The sequence below is a fragment of the Rhinolophus hipposideros genome, assembly GCF_964194185.1.
Source record: "Rhinolophus hipposideros genome assembly, chromosome: X".
NCBI lineage: Eukaryota > Metazoa > Chordata > Mammalia > Chiroptera > Rhinolophidae > Rhinolophus > Rhinolophus hipposideros.
In genome coordinates this window covers 107140162-107160930 of record NC_138046.1, presented here as the reverse complement: position 1 = coordinate 107160930, position 20769 = coordinate 107140162, and the positions used below count along the sequence as shown (strand labels likewise).

Genomic DNA, 20769 nt, shown 5'->3' with positions numbered 1-20769 from the left:
GCAGCACACTCCTTCAGTTCCTGTCTTATTTGGTTTGGGAAGAACAATGCCCTTTTTGGCTTCAGTACTTCTCCATTCCTAAGATTATTAATTTTTTGTTGTTTTACAGAAAGCAAGGTAATTGAATAAAAAAGCCATATTCCAGGAACCATGTAAGTCCCTTCTATAGGCATTATTTTTATTTATTTATTTAATCCTCATACAGTAATGGCTTGAGGAAGATATTATTACTACCATACTAGAGAGGCAAAACGAAATTCTAAAACTGAATCAAACGTTTGGTTCAAACCTCTGCAGAAAGTGATGATGCTATAATTTGGAAATAGGCTTGTGGAGTTCCAACTCTCCACTTTGCTTTTCCCAGGATGCAATGCTTTCTCTTAGAATATGCATATATTGTAATAGCAAATCTTTAAAACAATGTAATTTTCACCCCAACTATCATTGTTATTTGATGTTTCTCCATTTTATTTTCTAAAGGAAAATCTTTGAGACTAGTTCACAATCAAAATGGGTAGATTTAATCTTAAGACTGGATCCCTCATCTGTTTTGGATACCTTTTTCACGCTTGCCCCCTCATGACCTTAGGGGTGTCAGAAGTAATTCTTGATGACTTGGCCCTGCAAATAAATAGTTTTAGGTAACACTCTTGTAACTCATTGATATTTTATGACTACTTGGGGCTTAAATTTTATATTTTTCAGTTATTTTAGAAGACAATAAAGGGATGAGTCATACATCCCTGAATTTTAGGTATAGACAATTCAAACCACATGTATGCATATAGAATATTTAGCTATCTAAATATTCTATCTGTAAGAAGAGAGAACATTACAGAGTGGGAAGAACAGGGCAATTTTTAATTTTATGAAGTGTCATTAAAAACAGAATTATTCAAATGTATCTCCTCTCAAATTTTCAGCTTCAAAATCATTAGTGAAAAACACACATGCATGTTCTCTAAAAGTTTTCCAGGTAACTTATTTCACGGAATGTTGCTTTTTTGGACCACCATCATCTCTAATTTGGAAATCTGTAAGTCTCCTCTCCTGACTTCTGCCTTTTCCACCCACTAGTATATTCTCAACACAATAGCTGGAGAGGATTCACTTAAAACATGTTACATTCTCCCACTTTTCGGCTCAAAATCATTGTGTTTCCATCTTACTTAAAATAAAAACCAAAGTGCTAACTACGGTTTAGAAAGTTCAACAAGACCTAGCCCTCTTGATCTATCTGAACACTTCACTTAGAGTTTGTTTCTCCCTAATTCTGCTCCAGCCACACTAGTCACCTTGCTAGGTCTGAAGCACATCAGGCACACTCCTGCCTCAGGAACTTTGCATCTGCCGTTTATTCTACCTGGATCATTATCTATACTCTCACCTCATTAAAAAAATTATTTAAATGCCCCCTCTTTTCCCCCAGTGACACCTTCCCCTAACAACCTTTTTAAAATTGCAGACCTTCCATCCCAACCCATCTATTTTCTATGATGTATCTTTTCTCCATAGCACTTAGTATCATCTGCCTATTTCGTGCTTCACTTATTCTGTGTTTTGCAACCAGAACTGTGACTTATCTATTCATTTTTTGCACCATTATGTGCCTAGCACTTGCCATAAGACATGATACACAGCAATTTCTCAACAATTATTTATAAAATAAATACATAATGAATACACATTCTTTCTAGGATGACTTCCAACAATCAATGTATTTAATCCTCACATAGTTATTGAGCAACCCCTATATACAGGCCCTATACCAAGCACTGAGGATAAAACAGTGAATTTGAAATTTATTCCCAGTTGTCTTACAGAATAAATAGATAGCTTTAACAGGACATATTTCTAATTTATAAGATACATGTGGCATTTCCCCTGCTCTAATCCCACTCTTTTGGATAGTTTTCTTCTGATTGATGGTGACAAAATAAGCAATATTTTCCTGTTTTAGTTTTTCAATTGCATGAAAAACCATTGAATAAGTTGGATGTTTTTCTCCATGTTCTGTCAAACATTCCTTCCCCAACCTTGGGTTAAATCTCAGGTAAAAGTGACAGCTTTTTCATTGACTCTCAGGTACTGAAAGAGCCCTAATTTTCTAATATTAAAATATCGTCTATTTCAAGTGTCTGTGTGGGTCCTGTCTTGTTCAAAGCAAGTCCAGGTCCAAACCTAGAGCCAAGGGATGGGAAAGTATATCCCACTTAGAGTAGGGGGGTCATAGCAAAATTATATAGCCAGGGGTATGGATAGAGCGAAGGATGAAGAATTGGGGATCTTAATACAATCTTCCACAAGCTTGGATAAAAGAGGTACAACCCAGAACTTTGATGGGCAAAGAGAGACACACACACACACACACACACACACGGTCACCCTATATACAGAATGTTAAAATGTGTGCATATTTAAAACCTTTTATTCTCAGTTGAAAATATCATTCTGTTCTGTGTGCATTGCAGCAGTACTATCTCTTATATTATCTTCCTATTGTTCAGTGGTAAGAACTACTTTAAGTATTTTCTTGGATCCTTAGGCAGTTTCTACTAACACTAGCACATTCTCCATTGAGTGCTTGGCTTCTTGGAAGCTCCTGAATCTTTGGCTTACTCTGCATGGATTTAAAGGAGGAAATAAAAGGGGGTAAATGTTCTTTTGACCTCATGTAAATATTTGACTTTGACTTTCAGTGCCATACTCTCCTCTTTTTCTACTGCTCAAATCGTTACTTCTAAACTCTTGGAGTTTTCTTTTAAATTTCATAATACATGGATTTCCTCTTCTATCCTGATAGACCATATTATTTCCTGTTTCTACCTAGAGCTCCAGGAATACCATTAGCTGACTACTTACTAATTACCCTACAACCAACCTGGTTGTATAAGTAATAGCAATGAGCATAATTTGGAGTGAAAAACCACTCAATTTTTACTTAGAGATAGTAATCATCTTCATTTCTTCAATATAGCACTAGATATATTTACATCATAAAATATAAATTTTCATTTTTTAGGCAACAATTGATTTCAACTTAACATTTTTGCCTTAATTCCATTAACATTGAAAGGAATGCCCTATTTTGATTTTTGGTGAGATAATTGGATTAAGTCAGAAATAGAAACAAAGTGTTTTCATGATAAGTGAGGGAAAAATATTAAACACCATGGCTATATTGGTTTTGGATATATTACTACTTGAAGTTTGAAGATCTGGTTCATTTCTTCTGAAAAATAACCTTTTGGGTTTTGTTACTGCTTCATGATCTGCTCTTACTTTTTTGAGCAGGAGAGCTGGCACAGTGGTGTAGGAATATATTTTTGCATTGTATGTTAACATCATTCAGAGAAATATCAAGTTTGTGTTTACAGTTACTTAAAAGAAGAATTTTTAAAACCTTAAATTAGCAAATTTCTTTATCAGATTTATAGGTGACATATACAATATCATGTAAAACAAAGATAAAAGGTCTTTGTAATCAATGTGTATTTCATAGCTTCTTAAATACAATAACTGTATTGTTCCTTTATGTCTCAGACGGCTGTTAGGTATTATATTTCCCATGAAATGTGACCCTATAAAGTAAATTTTGATAAAGCTCCTATACCTTAAAAATTCCTTTTTTTTTTTTTTTTTTTTTGGTTTGGTTGGTTGATTAGGTAGAGTAGGGTAGCTATTATCTACCCACTAAGTGCCATTAGCACCCTGTCTCCCAGTTGTGATAACCGAAAATGTGTCCAAACAGTACCAGACGTCTCCCTGGTGGGCCAAATCATCCCCAGCTGAGAATGACTACTAGTAATCATTTTCAGTTTTCATAATCTACTAAGTGTTTAAAATGCACAAAGTAGTTTTAAAAAGACACAGTTTGTAGGCCTCTTTTCACGCCTGATGTAGTAAAACCAGCTTATTTGAACTTCTGGTCATCCAAGATTTTTTTAACCAGGATTTCTGCACATTTATAGTAAAGTAATAAGTGACGTTTATTGTCAGACTTTTCTCCAGGAAAATAATTGAAAAGTAAATGTGTTGATTTAGTAACCCCCTTTCTTTTTCTGCTATTTTTTCTTAGAGCACCCAGTGTTCTCACACTCCTCTCTATAAGTCCAGGCTCTTTAGCATTCTATAAGGCCTCACTTCTTGTCTTATTATACTTCTACTCTACTCCCCCCTCCACCCCACCAAAGGCAAAGATGGGTCCTGGCCAGTCTTATTCTCCCCTGTATTGCATTACCTAGAAGACAATTGGTGTGCAGTGAATGTTTGATGAATGAGCACATTGAGAGCACATACATGAGCACATATATGAGAACAATGTATAAAAATCACTCGTTCTATGTGCCAAAGAGACGTGGATAACATGTGTAAGAAAACACCTCATCAAATGGATCTTCGCTGAGATGTCATCGCCTGTCAGTAAGTTTGTGTTTTAGCCCTCCTAGAAGTTCATGGTCAACTTTCCCTCTTATCTACATTTGACAGTTATTAACTGTCAACATTTTCTCCCCAACTCTTCCTTTCCACCCCAATTATCTTTCAGCAAAAGACCTCACCTAATACTTCACCAAAAGAATAGACACCGACTCAAGGCTCACCTTCCATTTTCAAACAACCTTATCAATATGTTTAGCAATGTCTACCTCTCTCTTTTTCATCTCAGAAAAAAGAGTGAGGCTTCTTTTCTTCAAGAATAACCTTTTAACCTGTACTCTGCATATCACGCCATTTCTGGCCTCCTGAAACCTCTTATGCCATAAATTATTCCTTCTGTGACTTCAGTCTTTAAACTTTGCCTAGGAATAATCTCTTTTATCTCTTAAATGTGCTCAAGCTTTTTCCATCTTAAAATAGTCAAACAGACTCTCAAAACAAGTATCACATTCCTAACTTTAACAATAACGTTATGTTGCCCTAAAACACGGGCAAGAGTGTTTGTTACATTCACTGCTATATTTCCAGGGTCTAGAAAAGAGCCTGGTACACTGCTGACACACAATATGAAGATTCATTCATTAATCAGCTCTTAACAGTTGCTAGTGTTTGCTGCATGGTGGACACCATTCAAAGTACTCCATAGGTGCTCTCACTGAGTCTTTGTAAGGCAGATATCTTTATTTATTGCACTTTAGTGGTACAGAACCTGGGGTATTGAAAGAATAAGTAACTTCTTCAAGGTCACGGATGCCTTGCTTTCTTAATTTCTAGACATGCTATCTCTCAATTATAAATAGTAATACCTGTAGCCAGAGACGGATAGATAGATGATAGATATAATTCCTTTTTCTTTCTTTCTTTTCTTTTCTTTTTTCTTTTCTTCCTCCCTCCCTCCCTCTCTCCCTTCCTCCCTTCCTTCCTCCTTCCTTTCTCTCTTTCTCTCTTTCTCTGCATCTATCTCTATTGAATGATATTCAATTCTAGAGTGGAAATACTTAATTATAAAAAAAATTAAATCTCTCCTGATTTTATTAAAATTTGTTATTTAATATCTGGTTTCACTAGCCAGATCTTTTTGAATTCTTTCCTAAATATTTCTGCATGAGGATAATGAGATTGACAAACTTGCCCAAGTTTCCACAGTAAGTAAACATTCGGAGTTCAGATTTGAAACCCGGTAGTCAGACTTAAGAATCTGCACTTAAGCTCTGCTACACAACACATCACCATTCTCTTTTCCGTTTTTTTTTTTTTTAATAGGTACTGAAGCTATGTTGTATATCTACTTTATAACATGATCAAGTTAGATGCTTAAGCGTTTTGGGACCAGCAAATATATATCTCTATATCCCCCTTTCTATCTCTCACCCCCCTCTTTTTCTCCTTAATGGAAAGCATAGAGGATAATTAGATAGCAAATGCTTCTAATTGGTCATCTCTCTCCTTTAAAGTATTTACCCCCCAAATAGAAACATTCTTATCCTATTTATTATTTTCTGCTCTAAATTGAGATAAACTAACCTTGAATTTAATTCTCCTTTTTGCTCATGCTTCTGATTGTATTAAGCTTTAACTGAAACACTAGTTTAAACAGGCATGTGCTACATGAGTTTTTGCCTTCGGTAATATCTTGCCCCTTTCACTTTTTGTACCTTTTCCTTTTCCTTTCCAAATGTCTTTTTTTCTTTCTGTATTTTTCTCCACTCTGGCTTCATAAAAGGTCTTTGTAAACATAGGTTTTAGAGCCATTTGTCTTTTTCATTGTTCAATAGGATCGTTTTTTGTCATGACTACATAATGGAACCTGTCATTACTTTCTCAAGGTGTCTGTTTTAATGCAATTATATAGGAAAAGCCCCTTTTAAAATTTTCCATTCGAGACTATCTGATTGATACCTTTCTCCTCTCTCCCCCCACACATATAAGCACATGACATCCACAGCCAGAATGGGATTATTTAAACTGGCTTTATTATCCTGAGCAGGTATTCTTTTTGCTTTAGTTTTAAAAACCTCTAGGTAAGAAGATGTAACAATTTTCATGTATAATATTTTCTAATATCATTCAATTTGCACCAGTGGGACACTTTTTTTACTTTTCTCTCAAATAAACCTTCCAGTTTTAATTTCTTCCTATTTTCTGTTTAATGACAGAAACAGAGAATGAGGGCTCACATCAGCTGAATTGTTTTCTTTCATTTGAAGGCAAATGCCAGTCTTCTCCAAACACACTTAACCTCATCAGTGCCTTTATAATTTCTTCTGAAACTGATCGTTAATCTGACTTCTTTTTGTTGCATTTCCTCTCTTCACAACAAACTCTAGTTGAATACGTCAAAGAGAAATATTCTAATATTTAGCAATTCTAAATATTTTTAAAGAAATCTTTCATTATTCTAAAATGATACATTCCTAATTATCTAATCCCCCTGTAGTGTGTATTTACATTGCCTGCGGCAATGTAAGTCTCTGTTTCACTTTAATTCATCAATGGAAGAATGAGAGGAAGAATTCTCTTTTTTGCAGTATTCTTGAAGTTGCTCTGGGCACATACTTACAGGAGTCTTTGCCATTTATTAAGAATAATCAGCAAAGAAAAGAAAAGTGATAAGGCATATCCATTCCCTAGGGCTCTAATGTTCAGGCTCAACTGGCATCCCCAGGGTATTAACACCTAAGGCCTCTGATGGTAAATCTGTCCCTTAGGTCTTTTCAGTTATTTCAGGGAAGTGTCAGTAGCTCATGGTACAAGAAGCAATTATCCGACGCAGAAAATAGTTCAAGGAAAGAAATCTTTCAAGAAACCTAGTTAGTGAAACAAGGTACTGAAAGAAGAAAACTTACAAAGAAAATAAAGAAGCACATTGAAACAGGTACAATGATATGTATTTACTTCTTATTTTATATTCAAAAGATAACTGTAGATATAGTGGCGTATATCTATCTTCATCTATATCGACATTTGCATCCATATTTGTATTCCACCCACATATGCACACATATCCCGCCTGTGAGAGGAGACAGACCTGGTGGTTAAGAGCTCAAACACAAAATTGCAATGGAGGTTCTGCCAGGCATTAGTTATCTGACAGGTCATATTACATGAACAAGTCACCTACTATGTCAGGGCCTCAATTTATGCATCTCTAAAGTGGAAGCATTACCTACCTCATCTGGTTGTTATGGGATTAAAAGAAGTAACAGGCATAAAACACTTAGATTGTGCCTGTGAAGTTATTATTCAAACATGTGGGTGCATTTAAATATCTTATACCAAATAACAAAAAAGTGTTCTTTAACACACTGCATTCCCTTTTAAGGGGAATGGGTCTAAGGCATTGAAGGCTTTTTGTTGTTGGCTGGGGGCTAGGTGTTAAATGCTAATTTATCAAGCCTTGGATGTGCCTGCCTTAAGTCCGAAAAGAGTGAGTGTTTAGGACCTGAGGAAGTTGCGTAAGAGACATGAAGACCCTCTCCCACCTCCCTGGCTCTGGCTCTGTCTGAGGTGAAGACCGTAAGGGAGAGCCTCCTTGAAGCAAGGAACTCCAGGACTGGCTTCCTTCCTGGGAGGCTTTGGAGGAGGGGATGGTGTAAGGAGCGTTTTGGAGTGAGATGGTGAATGCTGTGTAATAGGAATCCTCCACAGGAGCCCTCCGTCTCCAGGTACTCTTGCCCTTTCTCAATACCTTTGCCGTTAATTGGTTTTCTTGTGAAAATGGGTCAGGTCTCCCGGTTTCACTTAGAGCTTGAGTCCAGAGCACAGCCAATCTGTGCCATCTTAACCTTGGCATGGGTTACTACTTACACAAAAGGATTTTAAATTACTGAGTACACTAGGATTATCACACCCATTATTCTGAGGTACGAAATTTCCTCCTGGGACATTTTGATCACCAAAGTCAAGTTTTCCAAACCATGGATGCCTTCCTTAGTTATCAATTCACTTCTCAAAATTTCTAAATTTTGCTAGCATTTTCCAGCCCAGAGCCAATTTATATTGAAGATATTTACACATCTGTTATAAACCAAAATAACATTCATTTTCAAGGGCCTAACACTTTTGAAAAATACATTTTACCCCCATGAATGTTAAAGAACACAGCTCAGGAGTTAGGCAGTCATATTAGACTCAGAATATTCAGAGGATCCATCTTGGATTTATTTCGGATTGTCATTGCGGCACTTGGGCAAATCACCTAACTCCTCCTTTTGTCTCAGTTTCCTTTGTGATCTGATTAGAATAAGATTTCTTTCCTGAGACAGGACGTGGGAAATAAGATTTAAAATATTTTTGCACCAAAGTTTTGCCATACAAGTGCTGAAAATATCAGAGAATGCAGTTCATGCTCAACTAACAAAATGAATTGTGGTAATGTTTCAGTGCAAACCAACACACTATCAATGATCAGACATTTAAAACGGGAACTGATATTTATGGAAGTTATAAGAAGTTATTTCAAATATCCAGTGAATATTTATGGAATGCCTCCTATGAGCCAGGAAATTTGCTGGTGACTCAAAGGTGAGTGCTAAGATGAATGCTCACTCTTTGTCCCTCTCTCATTTTCAGTCCTGAAAGGAAGACAATTAAACACGTGTAATGTAAGCACATTATAGAAGCACACAAGATAACCTAGTCATATCAGGGAAGTCATCCAAGAGGAAATAATGATTAAGTTGCATCTTGAAGTACAATTGGGATTATAGATGTGTGTGTGGGAGGGGGGCAAGAGAAAGGACCACAGATAAAAAGAAAAGCAGGTACAGGTCATGAAAATCATGTAAACTAAATCAACTTGAAAGGATGAGGATAGCAGTATCCTATCTTTATTACAACTGTGTGGGGATGGAGAAGGAAAGCAAGCCAGGGGTATTCATAATGTTGCAGAAATGTGATCGGAACTACAATTTTAGCAGAGGGAAAAGAGTTGATAAATTCAAGAGACATTTAAAGGTTTTATTTAACAGAACTTCCTGATTGATTAGAATAAGGATAACAGGGCAAGTAGAGACATAATAAAAAATAATTACCAACTTGATAGATGGTGATGTCTTTCAGTTAGAAAGATGGGCAGATTTAGGACAGATTAGTTTGGACAAATTGAGGTTGAGGTACTTATATGACATTTAGAATATCACAATAATGGGGCTGTATGTGATACAATGATTATTTCATCTTTTCATTCTATTTAGGTGGATGTGACACCTAAAGGTTCTGTAGAGAGCCTTTGGAGGGACTTCAGAAATGATGAACTGAATATTTTCATGCCATAGAGCTATTTTATCAAAAAGGCTCAGGGTTACTCTCAAGGCTAAAGAGAGAGGTGTCAATGCATAGTCATAAAGAACCACAACAAAAGTGGCAAGTGAGATTAATTTTACCTCTTGTGCCTCTCTTTTCTTATCACAGCATTGCTCTTCTTTCTTTTTTAGGTTTGCCTCTGTTTAATTCCGGCCAAACTCTATCAATATATCAACAGATAAAACTGTTTCATAAGTTATAAATGGCCAAATTGAATATTGCTACCCTCCTTTTCTTCCTCCATTACTCCCCGAGACAAGTTGAAAGTAGGCAACTTCTTGAAAGATAAATGATACATTCTTCTGTGTTCTTTCCTCACCCTTAAATTCCTGGAAGTAATGGCAAACAAGAGCTGGAATTGTTTTCCTAGTTCTTATACCTTTTCTTTCCTGAAAAATTGTAAGAGCAATGTATAGGACATAACCTGCTTTCTTTGAGTAGATTTGAAATAGAATGATAATTGGTCTGGAGAAGTCTGGAATTTGGACTTCTTTGTTCTGACAAGACATGAACAGAAATGATTCCAGGATAAATAGGGGAAAAAATAAGCTTATTTTCAGTGCTTCTATGTGTGTGTTTTAGCTGCCCTGCTGGACTTTATTTTGACATTTTTCTGTGTAGGCATTTGCTCAGTCTTCTACTGCTGACCCAATGTTCTCTTTAAACCCTTATTTGAGAAGTTCTCCAAACCCATTTTGCCATCAAAACCTAAGACACTGTATTTTAAGATATACAGTATATGGGGCAGGTGGGTGGGGGGCTTTCAATGGGCTTTTAGTAATCGGCAGTGTTAAATGAGCCTATGTACAGTTATTCAAAGACAACTAACATGCCTAAAAAGAATGCTCCACATTTAAACTTAGTAAGCTTTCTACAATAAATCTTTCTGTTATTTTTAGAATGATAATGCCTAAAATGTGGATGGTTAGCTCACCACATATATGGCCTCATTGCAATGGCCCCATTGATCTGAGTTCACTCTCAACTATGATTTTCGACGAATCTTTAGTCTCATGTGTCCAATTGTCTTGTCATTCTCTTATTTCGGGAATGGATATTTTTAGACTTGACATCCAGGAAGGCAGTTTCTTTCTCAGTTACATACAGAGCTTTAACTATTGTTAACACTATCACTCCAAGTAAGATAACATTTTTGAACTAAAATTAAGTATCAGCACCCATCCCTTCTTTGAACAATAGCATATGTAATTATAGGGGAGGTACAAAATTTAAGATCATTTTGAAAATGTAAATTTCTTCTTGTTATTAAAATATATACAAGCTGGAGAGTGGATTTGTGTATTAATAGGCACTTGTTTTATTTGCCTGCTGAGAAGAGAAAGTTGATTTTTGCTAGAGCCATTTAATTATTTAAGAGTAATGAAATATCTGAAGGCATCTCTACTTAGTTTTATGAGAAATAAATATAGGGTGTCTCACTCATAAAGAGTTGGATTACACTTGCTTTCTTTGTGTGAAAGACACATAAGCTATACGCTAATGAATTGTAAAGGTCTTCTCACAAGTAAAATTATATTATCACTCCCAGGAGTAAGATAGTCAAACTATTCTGTAGTAACTCATTCAAGTTTATTTTATCTTAACTTATGAAACATAATCCCTCCCTTTTTTTTAAATGTGCCTTTAAAAGAATGCCCAGATACAGAGAAGGTGGGAGTTACTAGAAAGAAAATGGAGAGAAATTTTACATAGTATTTATATATTTGTCTTTTGATGAAGAGAAAATTTAATTGTTAAATAAATTATGAATGAAAACACTGACTGTTTAGCAGTAAAAATATAACTACCATTAGACAACTTATTTTTTTTCAAGAAGCTTATTTCCTTTTGCCTTTATGGCTTTATCCTTATGGTACAGAACCTTCTAAATGACTCCCAATGATCCTGCCTACTGTTATTTATGCCTTTGTGTAAACCCCCTTTTTTTGTGTACAGACTCAACCTAGTTACTTGCTTCTAATGAACAGAATATGGCAGAAGTGAAGGGACATCACTTCCCAGATATGCTATAAAGGACTGTGACTTCTGTCTTGGTTACTCTCTCTCATTCTGGCACTCTCTCTTACTAGATCTGATGAAATAAGATGCCATCTGGAGAGGATTATTGGCAAGGAACTGAGGGTAGTCTTTGACCAATAGCCAGGAAGAAACTGAAGCCCTTTGGCCAAGAGTCCTCCAGGAACCGCACCCTGATTATAACCATGTAAGTAAGCTTGAAAGTAGGCCCTTCCCCACTAGAGCTTACACATGAGATCACAGCCCTATCCAGCGCCTTGATTGCAACCTGGTGGTCCCTGAGCCAGAGGACAAATGTAAACTGCACCTGGATTCCTGACCTGCATTTCTGGTGAGCTAATAAATGTGTGCTGTTTTAAGTCACCAAGTTTTGGGATAATTTGCTATGGAGAAATAGGTAACTAATAAAATTCCAAATAAATATTCACTACTATACTGCATTTGATGTATTTACATTTCTCTTGTGTGTAAATTTATCAAAGCTCAGTGATATCTGTTATGTAAATTAAACATTTATAAATATGGAACATGTATATAGTCCCAGAAGCCATTTTAAAATTAGGCTGCTTTCACAGTAAATGTCTTTGTCACCAAAGAAAGAGGGAACCACTATTTTGAATTTTATGGGCAAGTAATTTTCCTCTCCAGTATAATTTTAATCCGAGGCCCTGAGGTTCATGACGTGTCAGTACAGGCATTTTGGGTGGGAAAATTTTTCTCTGCAAGAAGTTGACATTACCTGGTCCCCTCTCACTAAATGACAGTAGTGGGTCCCAGATATTGTGAAAACAAATACACCCTAATAATTCTACACCCACCCAGAGAGGACCATATTGTTTCTAGACTAGAAGTACAAGAAAATCCTGGATGGGCTTCAGTCTGTCTATGAGCCCCCTCACCCCCCACAAAACAACGTAAAATACTGTGTGCTTGTATGCATTTTTCTGGTGAAATGGTTCATGACTTTCATAAGATACTAAAACAGGCTCATGGCCCCCAGATATGTTTAGAATACCTGGAAAACCCCACCAGATAGATTAATTTTATTATAGTGGTTAAAAGATTGTTTTAAATGTCACAAGAGTTAGTTGATTGATTAAATGATTTTTATACTTATTCAATACATTTATTGAAGACCATGCTGCCGTGTTTCCCCAAAAATAAGACCTGGTCTTATATTATTTTTTGCTCCAAAAGAGGCATTAGGGCTTATGTTCAGGGGATGTCATCCTGAAAAATCATGCTAGGGCTTATTTTCCAGTTAGGTCTTATTTTGGGGGAAACCCTGTAGGCATTGGAGTTACAACACTAAAAAGACATACCAGGTTGGACAATTAAGTTAGCAAATTTGTTGCAGTGATGTTGCTAACCTTTTTTGATATCAGAGGGATTATTCATTATGAATTTGCACCAACTGGACAAACAGTTAACCAAGTTTACTATTTGGAAGTGCTGAAAAGGCTGCGTGAAAAAGTCAGACGACCTGAACTTTTTGCCAACAATTCATGGCTCTTGCATCACGACAATGCACCAGCTCACACGGCACTGTCTGTGAGGGAGTTTGTAGCCAGTCAACAAATAACTGTATTGGAACACCCTCCCTATTCACCTGATCTGGCCCCCAATGACTTCTTTCTTTACCCAGAGGTAAAGGAAATATTGAAAGGAAGACATTTTCATGACATTCAGGGCATCAAGTGTAATATGATGACAGCTCTGATGGCCATTCCAGAAAGAATTCCAAAATTGCTTTGAAGTGTGGACTAGGTACTGGCATCAGTGCATAGCTTCCCAATGGGTGTACTTTGAAGGTGACCATAGTGATATTCAGCAATGAGGTATGTGGCAGTTTTTCTAGGATGAGTTCATGAACTTAATTGCCCTATGTGATTCCTCTCCTAAAGAGCTTACACATCAGTGGAAAAGCAGATATTAATCATGAAGAGTTCTGAGAGACAAATTAGAAGATGTTTGGCAGCATGAAACAGGGTGTGCCAGTTATTTGCCTATTTGCTCTCAGATGCATTCTCTTTTCTTCCTTGTTCTGTTTTATATTACAAGGACTAATCCTGCAAACAGCACTGTGCAGGCTCCACTGCCATCTGGCATCTTTATGGGTTTGACCAATAGTGGGCGTGGGGAGAAGATTGGAGGGTCCTAAGCAGAGAGAGGCCAGGATACTTCTCCTCACTCTCTTTGCTTTAGGAGGGCCACTCGGCAGTGTCTGTTTCTTTCTTGGCTGTAGCTCCAACTTGCCAGCTTCTACCTCTGTGCTTCAAGCACCTATTTGGTGACTCTAACTCCTGACATCTGGTAACACCACTTCTTCCTTAGACTTTAGTTCAGCTCTGGTCATGGCGGCAGTTTCCGGTAGTTGTGAATTCATGGGTGCCTCATTTTCTGTTTGTTCTTTCTGCTCATATAAATAACATCATTATAACGTATCTCCTATATTAAATTCCATCTGTTGACCTACCTGGAGTGGGTTCTGTTTTCTAACTGGTCCCTGACTGCTACGCTAGGGCACTCAGCCTGGTTAGGGAAGAGATGTGTCAGGGAGGCTTTCCTTGAAGATGTTAGATTTAAGCTAGAGTATAAAATATAAATATGTATTAACTAAGTCAAAATGGGGTAAGACAGACAGAAGAACATTCCAGGAACAGTACGTGCTTATAACTTTCCAGAACTTGAAGGTCAGTGTTGTACAAGTTTGGAGAATAATGTGGAACATGGCATGAGATGAAGTACATAAAATACTAAATTTTACTGGGCTTTAGTCAATGCTAAGAATTTTGGTCTTTATCATAAGAGCAATAAGAAATCTTTTATGGATTTTTGAACAAGTGGTTTTGAGCAATGGGGTGACATGCTCAAATATGTGTATTTTTAAATATGTGTGTTTTTAAAGTGTGTACTTAAAGTTTTAATATGTGGAGAATAAATTAGGAAGGAGTATAAGCAGATACTGGAGAAATAGATAAAAAGTTATTATAGTAAAAAAAAAAAGTGATGCTAGTTTGGGCAATATTGCATAAAATCCCAAAGTTATTCAAAGTACTTAGAGATGCTTTCAATAAGGGGGTAAATCAAATGAGATAAAGGAGGTGGCATAATTGATTCCCCTTTGCAAAAAAGTGAATGATGATGCCATTTACTGGGTTAGAAAAACTAGAGTAAGTATGGATTTGGGAAAGAAGATAATAAGTATATTTTGGATCTGATGAGTTTGAATGTTTTGGAAAAAAATAACAGAAAAGTTTATTTGTTAGGATGAAAGTATTGGATTTATCATTAATAATCCCTTTAACTGGATTTATTTACTTTTTCTTATTGGGTAGTCAACTAGCAAAGAGTTGATCTGGACATATTATATATGTGTCATCTGTGATCTGAATTACATGACTTTGTTAATTGTGATCTTGGTAAGATAAGCATTTCTAGTCTAAAATATTTTAAATAACTTACCTTGGAAAGTTGATTTTTCTATAAGCATATGTTTTTCATTTTAGCATTTCTATTTCCCACATCCCTTGACGTATACTAGATGCATAATAAAGTTTTAGAAATTTGAATTGAATTATGTTTTTCTAAGTGACACTTACTTTTTTTCCCTCCCAGACTATCATTGTTAATCGCATGGCAAATTGAATGAACTTGAGAAATGCAACAACCCTTTGAGATTGTGGTGATCAATGTGGACCTACCTGAAAATTTGGTTATGAGAGAAAAATAATATGCCAAATATTTTCTACTTTCAGAGGTAAGTCAATGGAAATAATGCTAATTCCTAACTTGAGTGCATAGAAAATAAGAATTCCCTTAAGTTTCATGAAAAAGAGCTAATTACCTTTCCATTTAAAGTTCTTGGCATAGTCCCTCTTATCTTTATTCTTTCTTCATAACTCACCTTCAGATATGATATTGTAATATTTTCAAAATGTATGGAATGAAAATGTGTACATCTATTTGAGTCAAGTCCCTAGAGACATTCAACAACTTCAGCAATACCAGGAGGAAAAATCTGGTTTTTGAATGTGGTTATACTTGGTACTTTGAGAATGCTCCTTGGGAAGAAATCTGAAAATATTTTTAATAAACTATCTTATTTTAAGATTTTGTAGAATGTTAGTGGAAAGAACCTGAGAAGAGAATGTGGAGGACAGCTTCCCTTGACTGCAAGTTAGGATTAATTCACATGTCAGTTTCTCTTCATTAACATTCTAAACTCTTTTCTTTACGCCAAGAAAGACATCTGTCAAAATCACATAAACTGGTATGTTGAGATTACCATTCTACTTTACAATAGCGTCTCATTTATGTTTCAGGCAAGCCCCCCTGTACCTGAAAGAGTAATTCCAAATTGTCTTGTTTTTAATTGTGTGTGTGTGTGTGTGTGTGTGTGTGTGTGTGTGTGTGTGTGTGTTGGTGTCTTCATTCTATGTGTGGTTTTATTAATTCAGTAATAACGTAAAACTCCAAGTGGCTATCATTTGTAATCTGACAAGCTTGGGTCAATGCAATGTTGTTTTAAATTCTTTCTGAAATGTTAACCATTATTAATATAAGACATGATGAAAAGGTGATTTTTTTCAAGTAGTAAACACATAAAGGTCATTTAACTTTTTGTAAAATACTGTGTAATTTGTGATAGGGAAGAAAACCAGATTAATTGAATGGCTTAATTTTTGTAAGGTTAAAATAAAACCAGTTAAGAAAGACTTTGGTATTAAATTATAGTACATCAAATTATATCATTTAATGAAAAATTAAAGTCTTTTATCTAGATTTGAATAGATTTATTTCCACTTTTCTTTCTTACTTAGGTGTAAAGCATGAGAGAGAATGGTATTGTGCACGGTCATGGTTTGGGTGTTGAAGTGGAAGGTATGGCTAGCTATAAACAATCATAGTCTCTTCCTTCCCTCTTGGTTCCCCACTTCTATTTGTACACCATTTTTCAAGGTTATAAGATGCCATCTCCTCAGACAACCTTCACCCAAAAGCCATTCTCTGCTTCAAATGAATTGATCTAAGTCAAGCAGGAAAATGTATAGGGGTAGTGGAGGAAAGGATCTGTGGCCTCCATGGTTTAGATTCTCTGATGTTGAATACACTAGAATGAGGAAAATTAACGTGAATGAATTAGCATGTAAATCAATATGTATGAAATTCAAGGAGATATTTCTGGCGTTTGGCATTTTTAATTGATGTCATTTCAAGGATAAAGACATATTGTTGGCATCTAGGTAAATTCTTTTTTTAATTAAGCTTTTAAGATGACATTGGTTAATAATATAAGTTTCAAGTGTACAATTCTATAATACATCATCTGTATATTGCATTGTGTGCTCACCACCCAAAGTCTAATCTCCCTTCATCACCATAAATTTGACCCCCTTTATCCTGTTCATCCTCCTCTCGGCCTCCCTCTTCTCAACACAAGTAAATTCTTTTAGGTATTGTTTTTTTATAACGGTATCAAACGATTATAGTATTTTAGCATTGCTGATTAACAAGTATTAACAATTTCAGATAGAGTTGGAGGATTATTAAACATTATTTGTCTGCTCAGGGACAGCAAAACAAAAAAGTGTTGATGGAGATAAGAAAGTATTTGTATAGTGTTTACACATCTCTTGACAATGTCTTAACTAGTAACCAGTGAAAATTCAAACCTTTCAAAATCACTCCTCATAGTGATTTTCAGATTAAATTAAAACCCTCCAGAGCTTCAACAATTCTCTTCTATTTAAAACTTGTAAAATTTTGTTATACTAACTTGAAAAGATAAAAAAAAGTGACCCCTGAAGCGTAGGAATTCCCCATCCCCAAGTTGATAGCAAATGAGTATATCCAAATTACAATAATGATAACTATAAAAAGAAAAGCAAAAAATTTTATGCTTAAGCTACATAAAGTATCCCCTGGGTGCTTTATAGATATTAATACTGAGTTAGAATCAGTTCAGTCTTATTTGGAAACAATGAGTACCTAATTGAATGAGAATACTGTGTAAATAAGTTATACTTTATTTGTATAAAATATTTCTAATTATTTGTATGTTTTAAATAAGTCTCTTTTGTGCAAAAAAGATTGTTATATTAGACATACAAACTACTAAATGTGTATTCTATATAAAAGCAGTTCCAAAACATCTTAAATTGTTATGAACTATGTATTGAAAGGAGAAAAAGAACCGTGGACTCAGACAAGGCACCAAGGCAGAAAGCATGAACAAAGGTAAAATGATCAGAAATGGATGAATGCAGAAAAAGTGAAAAAAAATAAATCCAGTGTAAAAAGGAAATCAGAAGGAGTTTGAGTCATCTCTTTATAAAGAGAACTGAAATGAAGCTGATTTTGAGTAGAGGGAGTTTATCTCAAGGGTTTTAAGTTATGAACACTAAGGATTTTCATAATTTGAGAAAATAATTTAAATGATTATTGTCATGCAGGGTCTCAGCTCCTGCTCCCCGCACAAGAATGCAGGATATGGTGAGGCCGAAAAGGAACACCCACGGAGCCATAGGTAGGGGAGTCATACCACTATAGTCTCACTGGCAGCTGGGCTGGAGACATAGGAAGCAGGAGCCACACTATCTGCAACCTGCCTTCCTCTTCTCTGCCAACCAACCCCTCTTGCTAGCTGCAATCCGCGCTTGCTAGTTTAGCCATGACAGTTATATCAGTGGCTAATGGCTAACTGGTAACAGCTGATGGCCAACCGGTCACAGCTGATGGCCATCTACTACCCGAGCCAGCACCTTTCCACGTGAGGCCAAGAGCCTGGAAACTGCTCTCTGGGACTCTGTCCCCACACTCATCCTCTAACAGAGGGGCACAAGTTTCCAACTTCTCCCACTGGGACACCTGGTCCCGCACCTGGGCTATTCCAGCAAGCGCTTCCTCTGAGTTATGATGCACCATTGTGAGAACCTCCTCCACCGGGGGTCCCGAGCTTCCAGCGCCTCCCCCCAGGGCTGCTGATCCAGCACCTGAGCTATTTCATTAAGCCCATCCTCCATTACGACGCAAGGCCGTGAGGAACATCCAGCCCACACGGCCAGCTGTCCCCTTCGCCTCCTCCGGCAACCGCTCAGCTAGAACCTGCAGGGCCCTCTCCACGCTGGCCGGAGAGCCATCCATGTCCTCCCACCCCTCCTCGGGGGTCCAACACCTGAGAACAGTGACTACCAGGCTCCACACACTGTGTGGAGGCCACACGTCCTCCTGCCCAGAGTCAGACACCATTCCTACCTGGCCGGAATCCTGCTCACCATGCCAGGTGTCCGAGTGGGTGGTGGCCTCGGTGCAAGATGTCCACAACTCTAGGAGCCCATGGCAGCAGCAGACCACCAAAAGGAAGATGACACTTGATTTGGCCAGGAGGGTAGCGTCCCATCCGGAGGCTTGAGAGGACCACCAATTCATCGAGGGATCGCGTTTCTCCCAAGCAGGTCGCGTTTCCTGCTCCAGGCTCTGCTCCTCATGGGGTTCCCGAGACTGAGCGTTCATACACACAAACTGCTCCATCATCCTTCGCAAAGTTCTGGCCAGCACCATACCCTGCTCACAAAACTGAGCTTTCATATATATAAACTACTCCATTACCCCTTTGAAAATTCTGGCCAGCACCATACCCTGCTCGCTGCACCATTTGTCATGCAGGGTCTGGTCCCACTCCCCACATAAGAAAGCAGGATATGGTGAGGCCAAACAGGAACACCAATGGAGTCATAGATAGGGGAGTCATACTAGTATATTCTTGCTAGCAGCTGGGTTGGAGACACAAGAAGCAGGAGCCACACGATCTGTAACCTGCCATCGCTTCTCTGCCAACCAACCCCACTTGCTAACTGCACTCCGCGCTTGCTAGCTTAGTCATGGCAATTATATCAGTAGCTAATGGCTAACCGGTAACAGCTGATGGCCAACTCGTCACAGTTGATGGCCATCTACTACCTGAGCCAGCACCTTTCCACGTGAGATTGAGAGCCTGGAAACTGCAGTCCTGGCTCTGTCCCCACAATTATACAGAACTTGCAATGGAAATGATCAGACAGTTTATGATTTGCATAAGAACCAATTCTGTTGGTGGTATAGTATAGTATAGTATAGTATAGTATAGTATAGTATAGTATAGTAATAGTGTAGTGTAGTATAGTATAGTAATAGTATAGTATAGTAATAGTAATAATATAGTATAGTGTAGTGTAGTGTAGTATAGTAATAGTAATAGTATAGTATAGTGTAGTGTAGTGTAGTATAGTATAATATAGTATAGTAATAGTATAGTAATAGTAATAGTATAGTATAGTAATAGTATAGTATAGTATAGTAATAGTAATAGTATAGTATAGTATAGTAATAGTATAGTATAGTAATAGTAATAGTATAGTATAGTAATAGTATAGTGTAGTGTAGTGTAGTATAGTAATAGTATAGTATAGTAATAGTAATAGTAATAGTATAGTATAGTGTAGTATAGTATAGTATCGTATAGTGTGTGTGTGGTTTTCTGAGATTACGTAGACATCACTAGTCTCAGTCTTGGGGTTAGAACTGGAAAGACAAAGTTACATCAAGAGCTTTACTAAATAAAAGTCTTAAGTTAATATGTGAATGTATTAAATTATTTGCATGCATGCTGTTATAATCAAAAGTTCCACCTATTCTAATAAAATTGATTCCATGGCTTTTGAGCATTGGTGAACTACAGTTGAAGAAAGGCTGGTGTAGAAAACACAGCCACAGAAAGGGCATGCTATGGGCCAGATTTCTAAACTCTTTCATTCTTGGGTAGGTGATATAAAAGTTGATTAGAGACACCTGTTGTGGACTTGTCATCATCTGGGATCTGAAGAATAAAGTAAAAATAAACAAAAATATTCATTATTCTGAGTATGATTAAGGATACAAATGAACAAGTTGATAAAATAGTTTGCATCAGTAAAGCATTTTACACATTAATCTTTGAGTTATCCTAAATTT

At 36.7% G+C, this 20769-nt stretch overlaps 1 protein-coding gene across 1 annotated transcript in view; it reads right to left on the bottom strand.

Moving 5' to 3' along the window:
* The window catches only part of LOC308494923 (uncharacterized protein), a 102564-nt gene extending 82919 nt beyond the window's left edge, over window positions 1-19645 (bottom strand). Inside the window, exon 1 of the mRNA XM_081042894.1 lies at window positions 19036-19645. Coding sequence (XP_080899020.1) covers window positions 19036-19368 — 333 coding nt within the window. The 5' untranslated portion in view covers window positions 19369-19645. The remainder of the gene's footprint in view (window positions 1-19035) is intronic.
* Between the last annotated feature and the right edge of the window lie 1124 nt (window positions 19646-20769).